The sequence below is a fragment of the Vipera berus genome (assembly GCF_964194415.1).
Source record: "Vipera berus genome assembly, chromosome: 2".
Taxonomy (NCBI): Eukaryota; Metazoa; Chordata; class Lepidosauria; order Squamata; family Viperidae; genus Vipera; species Vipera berus.
Genome location: NC_138203.1, coordinates 151994619 through 152010774, shown reverse-complemented (window position 1 = coordinate 152010774; position 16156 = coordinate 151994619). Strand labels below are relative to the sequence as shown.

Sequence of the window (16156 nt, the reverse complement as noted above, 5' to 3'; positions counted from 1 at the left end):
ATTCTGCCAGCTGATTAAAAAGGGAATCTGAAAGGGTCCCGCCTGGTACATTTTTATTTTTTTTTGTATTTTCAAAACTTGAAGAAGGGGAGTGCATGATGGCTGCGTATGCGCATCATGCTTTGTCTTCAGAATACAATCTGTACAGCTGGTTGCCGAACATTGTGCCTGTTGGCTCCTTGCCTTATGCAGAAAGCAAACTGCCAGTCCTTGGCATCATTTTGATTTCCAGGAATACCTGTGAGCCCATAAGCTTTCTTAGAAAGTAAAACTAACGGAGATTTAAAACCCGGTGCTTTGAAAAGTGCTTTGAAATCTCCCCATGCCTCCAAGGGTAAAGCTAATCTGGAGCAGTAGAAAGAATCCTGCAGGAATAGACACAGGTAGCAGTTTGGCAAATCAGTGCTTTGCAATTGCTTATAACTGCCCCAGCAGCAGTTTTATGAAAAGGTAGAGTATCCCTCCACGGCTTCCAAATTCCAAATGTGCTCAGCTGCCCCAAAGGTTGTGGACTCCTGGCATAAATGTAAGTCAATTATATTAATTTGAGTCACATTCCTACTATAGCTTCCCATGTTTTATTTCTAAATAATACCAGCTGACCCGCTGCAAAATTTAGCTTAACCTTGCAAAGGACAAGCTCATGCTAAGAGCAACGACTTAAGCTTGCAGGGATGCTCTTGTGCTTGTCTTTTGTTCCTGTCAGCAAAGTTGTATAGAGAGGAAAGCTCCTAGGATTAAACTCGACAGAAGACCAGGAGATACACTTGAAAATGACGCTAACAAAATTCAAAAGAGAAAGTGGACGCCTTTCAATGTTTATCTTCCATGATTTCTATAGAGCAAGAGAAGGCAACCTGCTGCCCACCAAATTTTAGTTTTTGGGATACTAGCTTCATTAGCAGCAGCTACTACATCTGATGGTGAGGAGCTTGAAGAACTATAATCTAAAGTGCTATATAGTTCATGTTTGCAGGTTTGTGGACCAGCACTCCTTTCTGATTCAAGTAAAATTTAGAAGAGCCATCCATTCCATTACTCCTAAACTGGAACATTTCTTCAAGTAAGAATAAGATTCTGTTATTCTAGCAGAACAAGGTTCGTCTCCCTTGGGACTCTAAAGCTCAGAGGTCCAGCAGACAAAAGCTGGAACAAGACCAATTCAAGTGGCCTAGATTAGGAAGAGCCATATATTTTTAAAAATTGTATATGTATTTTTATGAAGTCGTTAAACATTGTAGGAGAATACCCTTATATTGAATATGCAGTGTGTAATTTACAAAAATAGGAAAAAGGTCTACATCTATTTTTTTCAGAGGTTTTGGATTCTTGATACTGGTCTCAAATTTAAAGTGAGATAAGAAGTAATGATAGAATCTATCTTCCTTCTAGAACATGAGGTTTCTTGAGTCCTAATAGACCTGGAACCAATCAGCTGGGGGGGAGGAAACTTGTGCAAGTTTTTACAGGCCAGAGTTATGATGTTTTACTAATAAGTTGTTTGAATGTGTTCTTTAGCATTTCTGTAGACAGAAGCTGGAATGGTGGAGTTTGACCTATTTTGGAGTGGCGTTGCTTTTTAAAAAACTTTTATCCATTTCTCTAAGAAAAATAGTCCTTTTCCTCAAAGCTACTATTAGGAAAATGAATACACAACTTCTTTTCATTACATGCATCCATATGAAACTAAAAGATGACTCCCACAAGGCATTTGGATGACTGTCTCTCACTGGGGGACACAATAGAGAATCAGCAGAAAAGGTTGGAACAGGCACCTTGCCAGCATGTGAAGGGGGTGGGCTAAGACAGCTGAGCTAGCATTTCATTCGTCTGTGCATCTGTCAGTTCCATTGGGAAGATGTCTGTGCAGTTAAAGCACCTGTTAAGAGTTCTCTTAGATCACGGGTATGAAACTCGCTGCGTCACGTGACGTGTTGTGACGTATCGTGACTTTTTTTGCATTGCCGGAGCTGGGGTGGGCGCGGGCTCCATATGATGCAACCGCCCCACAGGCCAGCAGTTTGACATCCCTGTGTTAGATGATCTTCTATTTTCGCTCTGCAAGAGAACTGGTCTTGTAGGTCTCCATCCGGTGGAAAATTCCACTGTGAGAGGGGGGAGCCATCACTAGGAAAGCCCTGTAATTTTTTTTCTTCATGGCATTAGAGTTCATATTTATTTATATACTGGAGGAAATAGGCTGCTGTTAGAGTTGCCACCCCACAAAGTACCTGTGTTAGTGTAGGCCCTCATTTGTTCACTTGGAGCAATGCTTCCTTTTCATCCCATTGGGTTAATTTTATCTGTGCGTCCATGCACCTGTCGAAAATGTAAACTTTATTGGAAAAGAAACCTTGTAATCCCCAACAGCAAACTTCTCCAAAGGAGAACGTTCCATTGGGTGTGTTTACAATTTTTTGAAAAAAAAATCTTTTCTTTGCCATAACACACACAGGTACTTCATATTCTTTGCAGTCCTTAGGGTACAGATCTTGAATATAAAGTGCTCTTAACAATCTTGAGAGTTAGGTAGAGAGTAGTCCAAGAATTTGAACAACAGATGGCTGCCCTAGGAATGCATCCAGCTAGTTGGTGTCCCTTTCAAGTTGAACCTCCTACATCTGTCTAATGCTCTTTCTTAGCATTAGTCTGTTTGTCCATCATCCTTTCAGAAAAGGGGGTATTTGTGTTAGCTTAGGCCACTAAGACCAAGACATGCAGTGGTCTTCTGGTTTTGCAAGACTATTGCCCCTAATAAATGCTCTGATTTATCAGGATGAAGATAATAAGTTTTTTCAAATGCCTTAGTCTAGAGCTCAAGCTGCTTCATCAAAGATGGCCATCTAAGGACTGCTCAGGTGAGACGGATCTATACGGCTGAGAAGGGGAATTTATACTCCTTTGAGGAATACTAAGCTGTCATGCTAGTGGCTGATCAACTAGCTAAGCATAGATCTGAGCCGAGTCTGTCACATATGCGATATAGTTGTGATGTTTTATAAAATGGGTCACCTTGTGGATTTTCATTCACTTCCTCATCCTGTCCTTGGAAAATATGGATTGGCGCAAGGGAGATCCTGTCCAACACTATGAGCCCGGACATAGGAAATCCAAGATAGAAAGAGGAAATATTGGTTGTATCTTTTTTTTTTTGGACAGTCTCAGTCTGAAGATTTCATAAAGCTCCAGTTGGCCTTCTATCAGAAAGCTGCAAGGCTTCCCATAGAAAACAAACAAACATTTGTTTCATTTTAAATCAGTCACTAAGCGTTTCCCACACTGAGGCATTCAGGATGTGTGGTGGAGAATTACCAATCAACCTTCTGTGAAGTGCATTACAGCAGCGGTCCCCAACCTTTTGGGCATCAGGGACTGGTTCCACAGAGAGGGTTTTTCCATGGACCGGAGGGTGCGTGGTTTTGTGTGCTGCCTGCATCCTGCTTGTTTGTGCGGACCGGTTGCTGGCATGCCACGGACCAGTACTAGTCCACGGACTGGGGGTTGGGGACCCCTGCATTATATATATATGTGGTACTTTTCTGAATCAGTTTTGCTTTTGGAATAAAACCAACTTTTCTGGGACTGCAGGCTGAATCTTCTCGGTTGGGTACATACATTTTATTCATACCACACATCCTACATATAACATGTATAACTTTGTACGCGATCTGGGTTTAATGCCTATTATGCACTGGAATAGGAAATTTTGCACATTGTATATGCTTCTATTTACGAATTACAGGTAGTCCTCAGCTTATGACTACAATTGAGCCCAAAATTTCTGTTGTTAAGTGAGACATTTGTTCAGTGAGCTTTACCCCATTTTACAGCCTTTCTTCCCATAGTTGTTAAGTGAATTACTGCAGTTTTTAAGTTAGTAGCCTGGTTAAGTGAAACTAGCTTCCCCATTGACTTTGCTTGTCAGAAGGTCGCAAAAGGGGATCACATGACCTTGGGATACAGCAGCCGTCATAAATATGAACCAGTTGCCAAGCATCTGAATATTGATCATGTGATCCTGGGGATACTGCAAAGGTTGTAACTGAAAAATGATCATAACTCACGTTTTTCAGCGCTGTTGTAACTTTGAACGGTCACTAAATGAGCTGTTGTAAGTCGAGGGCTATCTGTACATTTTATTGTTATTTACTGGTTTTCCTCTCTTTTTAAATATTGTAAGAAATGTGAATGTTTCATTTACTGAAAGAACCTCAGCTGGATTTGCACACTTCTCTATTAGCCCACGGTCTAGCAGTCAGTATAATAGATACCGATGTCACCATCTTTCTGGGACTTCTCTCGCTGCTGAATTGAAATGTTCTCTGCCCACTCTTGAGTCAGCAAAAAACTATGCTTGTGCGAAATATGCATCCTATTGGCAATCCCTATCCTGTCTCTATTGTCTCTGTTTCAAGTCTCTGCAGTCCCCTGCCTTCCTTCAGCCTAACAGGTTTTATACACCTTGAGGCAGTTCTTGGACAGTGCTAGGTCAAGAGGGAAAATATTTCAAAACCTGTTCAGCTAAGGATCTTTAAGCCTGCCTCCCTTGTGGGGTGGGGATGAGAGGAATGTGACATCATGCAGACATAGCAGGAAAAAGATGCCTACAATCTCCCATTGGGGAGTTGCAGAAATTTGCTGAATTGCAACCCTCCCCATCGCTTGCTGGAATGGACTGCTAGGAGATTTAGTTCATGTCGCCTTTTATAGCAGTAAAAACTGGATGAAGAACTAGAGATGGTGGCATGCTGGCAAAGAAAGGATATCATCTCAAAAGACTGATCAAAAGAATAGAGAAATTGGCTAGCTTTTCAAATTAAAAAAAAACTTTGCTGGCTATAGCTTCTCTCTACATATCATCAGCACTGAGAGGGTATTTTAAATATTCCTTCTTTCCTTTTAAAAATTAGGAGAATTTCTCCAAGCAACATGCCCAGGCTAACTTAGCAACAGCTATAGAGAAAGGCTGCACTTCTTTTAATTTAGGCTTTCTTTTGGTCGGATTGTTCAGAAACATCTTTTAAAATAGTTTCATAGCATGCTGGAAGGGATTGTGAGAAAGTATTTGGGACAAATCTGCAGTTGTAGTTTATATTACAAATGGAGACAGTGGTTTATGGTAATTTTGCCGCCTGATCAATAGTTAGCATTATTCCTCCATTGTTAATGGGAACGGGGCTGATGCGAGGATTATAGTTTACAACAACCCTGAAATATAACCCATTGTTACAGTTTGGGGGATTATGTTTGGAAAGAACAAACTTAATAGTCAGTCTTCAATATATTTGACTATTAAGATCTCAGTCAAGTTCAGGCATGGTTGAAATACACATCCCCTACACCACAGGTGTCAAACTCGCCTTGTCACGTGACGTGTTGCGACGTATCGTGACTCCTTTTGTATTGCCAGCAATGGGGTGGGTGTAGCTTCGGTATGATGAAACCAGCCCGCGGGCTGGCAATTTGACACCCCTGCCCTATACCAGTGCTTTTCAACTTTTTCACCCATTGTACCACTTTTAGGATATGGCAACATCCGAGTACCACCAGTCGCCTAGCAAGGTGTCAAAAACTTGATGACCAAAAAAAAAAAGTAAAAAAGTGATGAAGTACAGGTAGTCCTTGACTTAAAACAGTTCGCTTAGTGACTGTTCGAAGTTACAATAGCACTGAAAAAAGTGCCCCCCAAGCCAGAGCCGAGCAAGACACCTGCCTGCCTGCCAGGTGGTGCTGTTCCTCCTGTCCGAGGTTTTCATTGTGAGCATTTCTGTTGAGGATTGGCAGTGGGGGTGGGGTGGGGGGTGTTTGGTTTTTATTCGTCCCCCCTCTGCTGGGTGGTTGCAGCAGGTTTTGGTCACTTCACATGGCCCTGGGACACTTTGACCATCATAAATACTGTATGAATCAGTTGCCAAGCATCTGAATGTAAATCACAAGTCTCTGGAGATGCTGCAACATTCCAGCTGATCGGCGCGTCTTCTGGGCTCAGCAGAAGCGCCAGGATCAGCGCCAAGCTCTAGCTGGAGCCTGGCACTGATCCTGGAGCTTCCGCTGAACCTTGACAGCCCTGCAGCTCCAGCCGTCTCTCGCTCAGGCTTGTGCAGTGCTGCCTCTGGTTCAGCTCATTCCCCTCCCCCGCTACCAATTTTCTAGGATGGTCGTGTACCACCTGCCAAGTGCCAATGTACCACAGGTGGTACCTGCACCACTGGTTGAAAAGCCCTGCCTTATACCATCATAATTTCACCTTATTCAGTTGCCCCTTATATTTCCTAATTGTAGGCCAGCTAGCATTATTTATTTATTTATTTATTATTTAAACTTGTATACCGCCCTATTCCCGTAGGACTCAGGGCGGTTTACAGGGAAAAATTAGAAATACATAACATACAAAGTTAAAATCGATTAAAACTAAGATTAAATTAAGTCCCTGAATTTAAACTAAAAACCTATTAATAAATAATTAAAACCCCTCAGTCTGGGCCAGACAGCTCAAAAAACCAGGTTTTCAAGTCCCTGCGAAATGAGCGAAGGTCGGGGACAGTCCTAAGCTCCGTGGGAAGTTGGTTCCAAAGGGCCGGTGCGCCCACAGAGAACGCCCTTCCCCTGGGAATAACCCGCCGGCATTCCTTGACCGGTGGTACTCTAAGAAGGCCCTCCCTGTGGGAGCGCACAGGACGATGGGAGCTTGATGCCGGCAGCAGGTGTTCCCTTAGATAATCCGGACCCAAGCCATTTAGAGCTTTATAGGTCATTACCAGCACCTTGAATCTCACCCGGAGGGCAACCGGAAGCCAATGCAGCTCACGGAGAAGAGGTGTTACATGGGAGTATCGGGAGACTCCCATAACAACTCGTGCAGCTGCATTCTGAACTAGTTGAAGCCTCCGAGTGGTCCTCAAGGGCAGCCCCATGTAGAGAGCGTTGCAGTAGTCTAGCCGGGAGGTCACGAGCGCATGGGTGACTGTGCGTAGGGCATCTCGGTCCAGATAGGGCCGCAACTGGCGCACCAGACGAAGCTGGGCAAAAGCCCCCCTGGTCACGGCTCCTATATGGTCTTCAAAATTGAGCCGTGAATCCAAGAGGACGCCCAAGTTGCGAACCCTATCGACGGGGGGGTAACACCTCACCCCCCATCATTAGTGGTGGAACAACCTGGTTTATCCGAGATGCCAGTATGCACAGCCACTCAGTCTTGGCAGGATTGAGATGAAGCCTGTTTCTCCCCATCGAAACCCGGACCGCTTCCAGGCAACGGGACATCATGTCGAGTGCATCACTGGGTTGGTTCGGGGTGGAGAGAAAAAGTTGGGTATCATCAGCGTACTGATGATACCCCACCCTGAAACCATGAATGAGCTCGCCCAGCGGTTTCATGTAGATGTTGAACAGGAGGGGAGAGAGAACCGACCCCTGGGGGACTCCACAAATGAGAGACCTCAGGGCGGACCTCTGCCCTCCCGTCAACACCGACTGTGAGCGGCCCAGGAGGTAGGAGGAGAACCACCGTAAAACAGTGCCTCCCACTCCTAACCCCCTGAGACGCCGCAGTAGGATACCATGGTCGATGGTATCGAAAGCCGCTGAGAGATCTAAAAGGACTAGGACAGAGGAACATCTTCCTGTTATCAGGAAGAAGCCTCTTGCTCCACTGATACGAGGCTAAGATTTTATATATTCAAAAACAAAAGAACAATATACTTTGAATATTATATGAATGGAATAAAGGCGATCAATTCTGTCAAAAAGCTAGGGTTTTGTAGCTGTGACACAAGTATCACTGTGAACCTTCCTTGAGATTGAATTGGACTCCTAGATTGGGTAAAAACTCTGTAATCTCAAGCCTGTATTTTAATTGCTAAGTAATCCATTACTAGGAGCCATGGAAGCACAAAATATATCAACTGTATATTCAGAAAATTCATGCTTAGCCATTCTATTTTTTCTAATTTATTTTATTGACCACTAGTTTGATATGCTGTGAGATTATTGATTATATTTGTCCGCTATGCTCAAGCTAATCTTATTGATTATCCAAGATAACTGTATGTGTTTATGGCTAATAGAAATTAAGCCTGATCTAAATCTTCTCAGATTTTCATGTAATATTTGGTCTTGACCAGCTTTGAGAAAACTCTTGTCTATCAAAAATAAGACAGATTCTCAAACTAGATTTATAAAAGATTCCAAACTGTACTCCAGAAATCAGTAATTTCAGCATGCCAAGGAGTGTTCATCATGGCCAAATACTTTATCAGCATTTTGTGCCCCAAACTTTAAAAATTTTTTTGCATTAACCAGGCAAACTGTCTTACTTTTAGTTCCTTTAAGAAAGGATTCATATAAAATGGTTTATACCCAAGTTCCTTGAAAAAAAAAGGAATCAATAATACATATCCTTCTATATTGACTTTTCTGTCAAATTGGCATTAAATTTTTTTAATTTAACTTCTTTCAGCATCCAGTCCTAGCAAATCAAAGGCCAGTCTTGTTCTTTCCCGGGGGTCTTCAAACTTGGCCCTTTTACGACTTGTGGACTTCAACTCCCAGAATTCCTCAGCCAGGCATGCTAGCTGAGGAATTCTGGGAGTTGAAGTCCACAAGTCGTAAAAGGGCCAAGTTTGAAGACCCCTGCTCTATCCTCTCAAGCAGAACTTCAAAGTGGCCTCCAGGAGTGGCCTTTAGGAACAGCAATCCTGCTTACCAGGCAGTTGTTTAGTTTTCCCTGTTTAGAATCTTCTGGCTGGAATAGAATTTTAAAATGCTAATCTTAGTATTTTACAGTGCTAAATAACAATCAGTGATCGATAATAAACTTGTATTCATTCATTGGTAAAATTAAATATATTGATTCATCACGAAAAGGCTCAGACTTTTAGTTGCAATTGAATTAAAATTTACATATTTAATTCTGTTTATTTTTAATATTTTATTCCTTTTATTTTTACTAATTTGTATCTTGTTTAATAATTGTTTAAGCCAGTTAGCTCTTATATTTTTAAAAGTTCAATTTTGTTTTATTTTATTTCAGTCCGTCTCTATCCTGTTTTCAGATTTTATTTGAGTTGTTGTCTCTAAGAGTAAAGGTACCATTGTTACATTTATTTACTGAAGTCAAACTCTGTTTTAAACCAGGGCTTTAATTGGAAATTTAAAGCTGTCATTTTGGTACAGTGTTTCCAATGGAGTACCCATTATTTCAATGTATGGTTGTAAATTAAAATAGAAATTAAAGAGTCATCCCGGTTCTATTTAGTAGATTTATAGCCATGTACAAATAGTCTTCGACTTGCAGACATAATTTGAGCAAGATGGTTTTAAGTGAGTTTTGCCCCATTTTGTGACCTTTCTTGCCACAGTTGTTAAAAGAATCACTGTAGTTGCTAAGTTAGTAACCCGGTTGTTAAGTAAATCTGGCTTCCCCATTGATGTTGCCTGTCAGAAGGTTGCAAAAGGGGATCACATGACCCGGGGACACTGCAACCATCATAAATAAATACATGCTAGTTGCCAAGTGTTTGAATTTTGATCACCTGACTGTGGGGGATGCTGCAACAGTCGTAAGTGTGAAAAACGGTCATAAGTTACTTTTTCCCGTGCCGTTGTAGCTTCAAATAGTCGTTAAACGAATGATTGTAAGTCGAGGACTATCGGTAATCAAAGTGTGGTAACTAGATGAGAAGGCAAAACTGAGCTGCTTTTATTTTTTTAATGTGGAGCAGGACACATACCCCGGCCTACTTGTCTGGGTCTTGTGTCCCATTCTGATTTTGCTCTGCTTCCTTTCCCTTCTGATCCCAGCCTGTGGCCTCTCTTGAGCGTTGAGCCAGGCCTGCTGAATAGCTGAGCAGTTTTGCAATGGAAGTACTCCACCCCGAGTGTCCCCGTGGGCAGGTCAGACTCAGTGACTTCAGCAGCACTTTGCCAGGGAAGGTTGAGAATACAGCCTCTTCTTGCACAGCCAAACATATGTACATCTGGTCTTGTCCTGCACATGCCCCGGAGCGGAGAAATAACTTGGAAACGCTCCACCTTCTTCCCTTTGCATCTGCTTCCCACAATCGGAGGACCTTGTAAAAAAAAAAGTGCCTGAGGAATCATGGGATATAGAGGGATCTTAGAAAGAGACCGAGCGATCCTTTGGATGAGCAAAATTGTAGCTTGGCTAAATCGTAGTTCTAAAAATACTAACTTGTTTTTCATTTACGAAGAAAGTAAGCCAAAGTATATAAGAATGAGAATGAACTCTGCTTCTCGGCCTTTAAAATCAGTCTGGTTTGCAGACGTTAGCAGGCACTGCTAGGATTGTACTGTGAAAAGAATAATCACCTGACTTTTGAAGCTAACACTGCTAGATGTCTGGGTAGACATAAAAGCTTTTTCCCCCTCCATACTGGCCAGGTGACCATTTTGGATATGATTTTTTTTTTTTTTTTTGCATTTTCAGGTCTCCAAGAGACTGTCCAGATTTTTTTAAAAAGGACATATTTTCACTATACGTATATATTGGATTTATACTGTTAAAATTCCCCTACTCCCCAAATACTGGAAATTGTACTTTCGTGTGCTGAGAACTTTGTTAAGTGATGGTTAGTTCTCTTTTTTAAGAAGCGCAAATTCCTAGAGTTACCTGGCAAAGTAATTTCTTTGTATTAACTCCCAATTTAGTGCCAGTCATATGCTAGTGGCAACAGAATGGTGCATCGGAGTATTTGCTTCCTAAAACTGTAGAGATGGTCACATAAACAGTATGAACAAAAGGAAAAGCTGCATCCTTTGGCCTTAGAGATCGTATTGAACATTAACCACCATACCTTGCATTAAACTATACTTGATTTAAATCTAGTGTACTGAATCACAATTGGAAGGATTTGCATAAGACGGGAAGCCAGAAACTATGGCTTACAAACCAAAATTGCTGAATTTCTACAATGTGCTAAATTAAACCTAAATAGAGCTTATTATGGTTTGGTGCAAGCTCACTATATTAAAGCAAAAACATTCAATGGGGCAATCACAGTCACCAATAAGAATGAATACGCTAGTTAGAAAGCTAAAATTCTGCAGCAAAATTGTTGTTTGGATACTAAAAAATGGGGTGGCTTTGGGACGGAACAACCCTTGCTCTTCTGAAACATGAGCAAAGACTCTACAAGTTCATTGCACGGAGACAGGAATTGTCTATAAAAAGAGTCCAAGCTGAGAATGTTCTAACCAAATTTACTTGCTGACTGTATGATTATGACATCAAAGGTGTCTTGACCAATGATTGTAAGGCTGTTTTTTTCCCCCTTCCTTTTATACTATCCTCTCTGATGGTTGCAGTGTTCGGGGGCCTTTGTTACATTCAGGGGTTCAGATCCATCGGGAGGGTGGAACTTCTGATCATCCTGGATGAGGAAACCTCTTTACTTCTCCCCATCCGGGGACTGAAGGCAATTGATCAGGGACCCCTTTGGGGCAGGATGGGTGGGTGTGAGGGGATTCTAGCCCTGAGAGCGGGAAGGGGCTTGAAACTGTCTGGCCCAATCTGATCTTACAATTGTATGTTTTAATTTTATTTAACTTGTAAAGGCTTCCACCTCTAGGAAGCTGAACAAAGAAGAAATCTGTGTCTCAAGGGTCTCTCCCTCTGATGCAGATCCATTATGGGTAAATTAGCTGGGGTCTTTGTACCAAAAGGAGACGAGACAATTCTTCTTATCTTCCACCTTTTCAGCAAGGCATTCTACATATATAACTTACAGTTCCTTTATACTCATAGTGATTAGAGGTCAGAGTTGCCCATTTATGAAGAAAAAGAAAAAATAGACCAAGTGCAATGGGAATTCCACACTGCTCACTGTGTCTCTGTCATCTACAATGGAGCGTTGTCTTGCTAGCTGTCTTTGCCTTGCCTGACCCAACAGCCATTTAACAAGCTCTCTCTTCTTTGCCATGCAGCCTTATGTCTCAGTGGCCCAGCAGATGGCACCCCCAAGCCCCAGTGGCAGCTGCAACAACAATAGCAGCAGCAGCAGCAGCAGTGGCCCAGGTGGTGGCGGAGGTGGCGGGGACCAGCTGAGCAAAACAAACTTGTATATCCGGGGCCTGCATCCTGGTACCACCGATCAGGATCTTGTCAAGCTCTGCCAACCGTAAGTTACCATCATCCAAGAAACATCTGACAGTCACTCATAGGGTGGGAAGTAAATCCAGGTGGCCAAATGTTGTGTCCTTACCAGTTAGACCTTGCTCTGTAGTATTCTGTTTTCAGTGGGAATTGAACTTAGCGGTCTTCTCCAGTACTGAATGCTATCCACACTTCCTGAATTCAGCAAAAAAACTGGCATGTAATGTGTGTCCCCATTGCTAATCCCTATCCTGTCTGTACAACTGCTCTTTCAAGCCATTGCAGTCCCTGACTTCCTCCAGGTGACAAGTCCTATCAGTCGTCTTGAGGAGGCCTTCGGATAGCGCTGGGGGGGAAAAAAGAGAAAATAGTTCTGTAACACTAGTAGTACAGGTAAAGGATGAATGAAGTCTCATCGTGAGGGCAACATGAAGGCAGTCGTATGAAACATAGTAAAGGTAAAGGTTCCCCCACACATGCATGCTAGTCGTTTCCAAGTCTAGGGGCCGGTGCTCATCTCTGTTTCAAAGCCGAAGAGCCAGCGCTTGTCTAAGGACGTCTCCGTGGTCATGTGGCTGGCATGACTAGATGCCAAAGGCGTACGGAACGCTGTTACCTTCCCACCGTAGTGGTCCCTATTTTTCTACTTGCATTTTTACATGCTTTCGAACTGCTAGGTACAAAAATGTTTGTATATGTTTGGGGGCAAATGGCACGGTTGTGCATTATTGGATCAGGGTTGGATCAGGCTCTTGGAGAGGATACCGTTCCTTCTCTGTAATAAATAGATGGGCCGTGGTGGCGCAGTGGTTAGAATGCAGTATTGCAGGCTACTTCTGCTGACTGCTGGCTGCCTGCAGTTGGCAGTTCGATTCTCACCGGCTCCTTCTGAGATCGGTAAAATGAGGACGCAGATTGCTGGGGGCAATAGGCTGACTCTGTTTAAACTGCTTAGAGAGGGCTGTAAAGCACTGTGAAGCGGTATATAAGTCTAAGTGCTATTGCTATTGCTCATGTGATGTGGCAACAAGCCAAATGATTTACCAAGAAATATAGGCAGTGAACCACTTTCGCATCATGTGCCTGTGTTGAAGCCATGAGATGAAGCAGAAAGAGACTTAGCCATGTCACCAAAATCAAAGGAGAAGTTTAAGCGTTCCACAAATCTAGAACTCTGAGATTCAATGATCATCCAGTTATTGTCAAGTATGGATCAGGTTTGCCTACAGATTTAGGGGCTTTTTTCTGTCCTGTTCATTCCTTTGCCCTATTCTCCTATCTCCTCACTCTGGTTCTTCACCCATTTTCCTTTCTTTTCCCCATTCCACAACTTAAACTGGAGCCAAACATGAAAGTGTATGGATGACAGTTTGGCTTTCTTCTACCTGGCCCCTTTGGGATATTCTAGGTGAGAAGTCAAGAAAGGAAGGAAGGAAGGAAGGAAGGAAGGAAGGAAGGAAGGAAGGAAGGAAGGAAGGAATTAAGGAAGGAAGGAAGGAAGGAAGGAAGGAAGGAAGGAAGGAAGGAAGGAAGGAAGGAAGGAAGGAAGGAAGGAAACTCTTTCCCGCACTTTGGTGAAGGACCATGTCCTTCTTTGTAAGGATGGGAAAGCTGGCAGCATCAGGTCTGAATCCAGCCTTCTGCTCTGGGTTTTACAGTCTCCTGGAACTGAAGTGCAGCCTGAACAGAAAGGTCATTATTTGTAGGAAGTTGATTCAGGTTTGGAGTGCTGCTACTGCTGTGGCTCACCTGTTTCTTGGATCCTCGTGGAAACTTGTAATTCAGGGTCCTTGTTTTAAGGATATCAGAAGCCTAAGATCTTAGTGCTATCCGCTGTATTGAACTCCGACATCTTCCAGAAGCTCAGCGCAATACTGGAGCCTTGACTAATAATCAGTGTTACCTTGGTATCCCCCTGATTTGCCAAGTTATCTAAAAAGTGATGGGAAGGCATCTCATTCCCAGCTAAAGAGTTCTGAAAGTGACTTCGGCGGGGGGGGGGGGAATTGAAGGGGACTAAGTAGAGCGCAGTCACGTACACATTGCCTGCAGCAACATACTGACGTTGTGAAGTCTGTGGCTCCCTAATTGCCTGCCAGGGTTTGCTCTACTCTCCGAGCCTTGCCCGAAGGAGACTGAGCAAAGCTATAGTACTTGAAGACGGGAGGCCAGGAGGGGTGGGTGGGCAGGGGGCTGTTCCTCGTTTACCTCAGCTCACCCCAGTCTGGAATGCTGGATCTGGCCCCAAAGCCACACTTGACAAACACGCCTGCTTCATACCAGGAATGTGTGAGAGAAGGGATCATGGATGAGAGCTGCAACCAGCAGTGGAGAGTTTGGGGAGGACCAAAGGGGAGGGGAGGAAACAAGTCGAGAGACTTAATACTGGCAGGGGCTGGGAATTCCGGGCAGCGTTCCTGATTCTGCCCCTATCTTGCAACATTTATGTGCAGTGCCGTCCTCCTCCTCCTCCTCCTGTGCCTTAATTCCCACATCTGCAAAGCAGTAGACCCCCCCTTCCTCCCTCCCCCCCCCATTGGAGGTCTGACCACAACCACAGAATTCAGCATGATTCATCTCACTCTGCAACCCTGCAGCTGGACTCCCCTGAGTACTGGCTGGGAGGCGCCAGGACTCGGTTGTTCTTGGCGCCGGTCGGATTTCCTGGGCTTGTCCTTCCCTGGGCAGGAAATCCTGCTCAGGGTGAACAGGAAGCATTGCGGGTGGGGTCAGAGGGCAGCTGGGATGGACTCCGTAGGGCTCAGCACTTGGGGGAGGGGAAGAGAGCCAGAGTTCGCTGGCTATTTTTAAAGGGAAACTAATTCAGGGCTTGCACTGGCGGGGAGGGGGGGAGGTGTTGTGATAGGATGGAGGAATTTAAGGGTGTCCTAGGAAGACTGGCCCAAAGAATTGCATGCATTACTGTGACTTCCCTCTCAAGATAGTGATAAGGAAGCTAATAAAGTGATTTACAAGAAAAGGGCTATGAGGGCCGTTCTTAGCAAATGATTACACCAGCAAGGCTGTTTCTAATTGTCCCAGAACTATTCAGAGGATACTGGAATAACCATTAACCTCTTTCTTCACTTCTGTGGGAAACTGTGGCAGGAGCATATCCTAGTAACCATCTTTCCTGGCTGGCCCTGTCTTGGTGGTGCTGCTTTCCTTTCCTCCAGGGAGCCCTACCTGAAGCAGTTCAAGATTGTCCTTAGCTGTTCCAGGGTTAAAAACCTGACTTGTCTCTTTAAGCATTGGGTACGTTCCCATGGTTTTGACACGGGAGGTGTCTGGTACCCTTCAGCAGCTGTTTGGCTAGTGTTGCAGCCAGGTCACCCCCTAAAGGGCGAGATTGGCCAGGGACCTCTGGCACACCCACATTCCTCTGACCCCTGGGCGTTCTCTTTGAAAGCCTTTCCGCTTAAGCGGCAGGAGAGCTCTCATCAGATCCCATGCTTGGTGATCTGCCTCGGCTTAAATGGTAGAGGTGGGGTAGGCTTCACAGTGAAGCAGGAGAGACAGCCAGCCCCTCCCTCTGTGGCTGTCCGGTGGAATTTTCCCCTTGAACTGCATTGTCTGTCCAGGCCGCTTTCGAACGCAGTTTTAGTGCCCTGCTAGAACAGCTCCGAACCCCTATTTGAAACGAGCTTGAGCCAGCTGATACTTGGCCTCCCTTTGACGGCACCTGTACCAAACGTGCGGGCAAAACCAAAGCAGGTTTTGACAGGTAGTGCAGCTCACCGATTTAGCCCTCCGTCAAAAAAAGTTGCCTCTGCCTCATATCTCACTCACATTAAGCTCGCCCCACATTAAGGGAAGGGTTTTCCCGCCACTTTGGGATGGCCGGAGAGAGGAAGGAATAAAAGTCAGTAGAAAAACGTATTGATCCCTGCTGTTGGGTGTTTGTCCTGCTTGCGTATTAATAAGAACTGCACCGTATCCGTGGCAGGATAGAGATCATCGCTGGGGGCAGCTTATGTTATGCTGGTATAGTTTTCTGCTAGCTGGGAACCAGCCAAGGGAATAGCCGTGGCTATTTTAATATTC

The 16156-nt window shown here is 44.1% G+C and overlaps 1 protein-coding gene and 1 long non-coding RNA gene across 4 annotated transcripts in view; one reads left to right on the top strand and one right to left on the bottom strand.

Moving 5' to 3' along the window:
- RBMS2 (RNA binding motif single stranded interacting protein 2) overlaps positions 1 to 16156 on the top strand; it is a 76980-nt gene that overhangs the window by 30646 nt on the left and 30178 nt on the right. For all 3 annotated transcript variants that reach the window (XM_081319498.1, XM_081319497.1, XM_081319496.1), the window contains exon 2: positions 11944 to 12137. In XM_081319498.1, coding sequence (XP_081175624.1) covers positions 11944 to 12137 — 194 coding nt within the window. The remainder of the gene's footprint in view (positions 1 to 11943; positions 12138 to 16156) is intronic.
- Positions 9683 to 14436, bottom strand: LOC308663235. Its single transcript, XR_014025328.1, has 3 exons — positions 13862 to 14436; positions 12222 to 12458; positions 9683 to 10070 (listed from the first exon to the last, which is right to left on the bottom strand). It is a non-coding gene; the product is annotated as an uncharacterized lncRNA (long non-coding RNA).